The sequence below is a fragment of the Coffea eugenioides genome, chromosome 1 (assembly GCF_003713205.1).
Source record: "Coffea eugenioides isolate CCC68of chromosome 1, Ceug_1.0, whole genome shotgun sequence".
NCBI lineage: Eukaryota > Viridiplantae > Streptophyta > Magnoliopsida > Gentianales > Rubiaceae > Coffea > Coffea eugenioides.
Genome location: NC_040035.1, coordinates 1,936,145 through 1,938,152, shown reverse-complemented (window position 1 = coordinate 1,938,152; position 2,008 = coordinate 1,936,145). Strand labels below are relative to the sequence as shown.

At 34.2% G+C, this 2,008-nt stretch overlaps 1 protein-coding gene across 1 annotated transcript; it reads left to right on the top strand.

The window, feature by feature from the left end:
- The first annotated feature begins 314 nt into the window (after window positions 1-314).
- On the top strand, window positions 315-938 carry LOC113760249. The gene has a single exon (XM_027302809.1). The coding sequence runs from the start codon at window positions 315-317 to the stop codon at window positions 936-938; it is 624 nt and encodes a 207-aa protein (XP_027158610.1).
- The last annotated feature ends 1,070 nt before the right edge of the window (window positions 939-2,008 follow it).

Below are 2,008 nucleotides of genomic sequence, written 5' to 3'. Positions count from 1 at the left end.
CCTTTCTCTAATACTTCTTCAATTCCTATTGTAGTATTTCATTTTATTAGTTTTACAACACGTTATCAGTACGAAAGCTCTACTTTTGAGCAAAAGGTGAAAACGGATGCGCTACTTTGAACAAAAGTGAAGCACAAGATTTTGCCGAAATTCTGCCCGTATTTCTTCATGTGACTTTTGAGGTAAATTTCTAAGTCAAAAACTTATTTTAATTTCTTATGACTAATTTTACAAAATAAGAGTTCGTACCTCTTGATATTTCTGGGAAAAATTATTTATCATGGGTATTGGATGTTGAAATCCATCTTGAGGCAATGGGTCTTGGTAACACTATTGTTGAAAAAAATGAATTCTCAAACCAAGACCGCGCCAAAACTATGATTTTCCTTCGTCATCATTTAGATGAAGGATTAAAAATAGAGTATCTTACTGTCAAAGATTCTCTTGTCCTTTGGCAAGATTTGAAAGAAAGATTCGACCACCTGAAGTTGGTCGTTCTTCCAAAAGCCCGATATGATTGGCTTCACTTACGGCTGCAAGATTTTAAATCTGTCAACGAATATAATTCAGCCATGTTCAGAATCACTTCTCAATTATCATTATGTGGCGAAAAAGTCACTAATGAAGATATGTTAGAGAAAACATTTTCTACTTTTCATGTCTCTAACATGCTCCTGCAGCAGCAACATCGAGAGAAGGGATTTAAAAAATATTCTGAACTTATTGCATGTCTTCTCTTGGCTGAACAAAATAATAAATTATTGCTGAAAAATCATGAGTCCCGACCAACTGGTACAAATCCATTCCCTGAAGCGAATGCGACCCAATTTCAAAATTATGGTCGAGGTCGTGGACGTGGCCGTAGAGGTGGCCGTGGCCGTGGACGTGATCGTAGTAAATTTGTGCCTCGTGAAAATTTTAAACGTGGCAAACAATAAAATGTTTCCCAAAAGAGGGAAAATAACTACGATCAGAAAAATGGAGAAAAGAAAGTTTATGAAGAAAAATGCTACCGGTGTGATATGGAAGGTCATTGGTCCCGTACCTGTTGTACGGCCGAACATCTTGTTGACCTCTATCAAGCATCATTGAAAAAGAAAGACAAAGGCGTTGAGACAAATTTCATTGATAAAAAAAAATGACTATGATGATGGTGATGATGCTGATATGACACACCTCGATGTTGCTGATTTTTTGAGCATCCTGAAGATGTCAACAAATACTCCATGATTATTTAAATATTTTTATGATGCTTTATCTTTTATGTAATTTTTCTTGCTATTGAATATTTATTTTCGCATCTTTATTAATATTTATTTTTGTTTAAAATTTTCTTCCTGAAGAAGAAATGGATGTCAAATATTTGGGATTAAATAATAGTGATGATGACATTTGTCTCATTGATAGTGCTACTACGCACACCATATTGAAAAATAAAAAATATTTTTCTTGTTTAAAAATGGGAGAGACAAATGTTAATACCATTAGTGGTAGTGCAAAATTGATTGAAGGCTCCGGAAGAGCCAATCTATTTCTCCCTGAAGGGACTAAAATTGTCGTAAATAATGTAATACTCTCTCCCAAGTCTTGGAGAAATTTATTGAGTTTTAAAGATATTCGCGAAAATGGATATCATATCGAGACAATGACTGAGACAAATGGTGAATTTTTATTAATCACAAGTATTATTTCTGGGCAGAAATGCGTATTAGAAAAATTGCCTTCTTTTTCTTCTGGCTTATATTATGCACAAATTAGTACAATTGAAATTCATCACCTAGTAGACCAGAAGTCTACTCATTCCAATGATTTTATGGTTTGGCATAATCGTCTCGGACATCCCGGATCTATAATGATGAGACGAATAATTGAGAATTCACATGGCCACTCATTGAAAAATAAAAAGGTATTAAAAGCCAATGAATTCTCTTGTGTTGCTTGTTCTCAAGGGAAATTAATTATTAGACCATCACAAGTTAAAGTTGGGACTGAATCCCTTGCATTTCTA

Bases quoted from the DNA above. Each gene is read 5' to 3' on its own strand.
- LOC113760249 (XM_027302809.1), top strand. From the start codon at position 315: ATGGGTCTTGGTAACACTATTGTTGAAAAAAATGAATTCTCAAACCAA.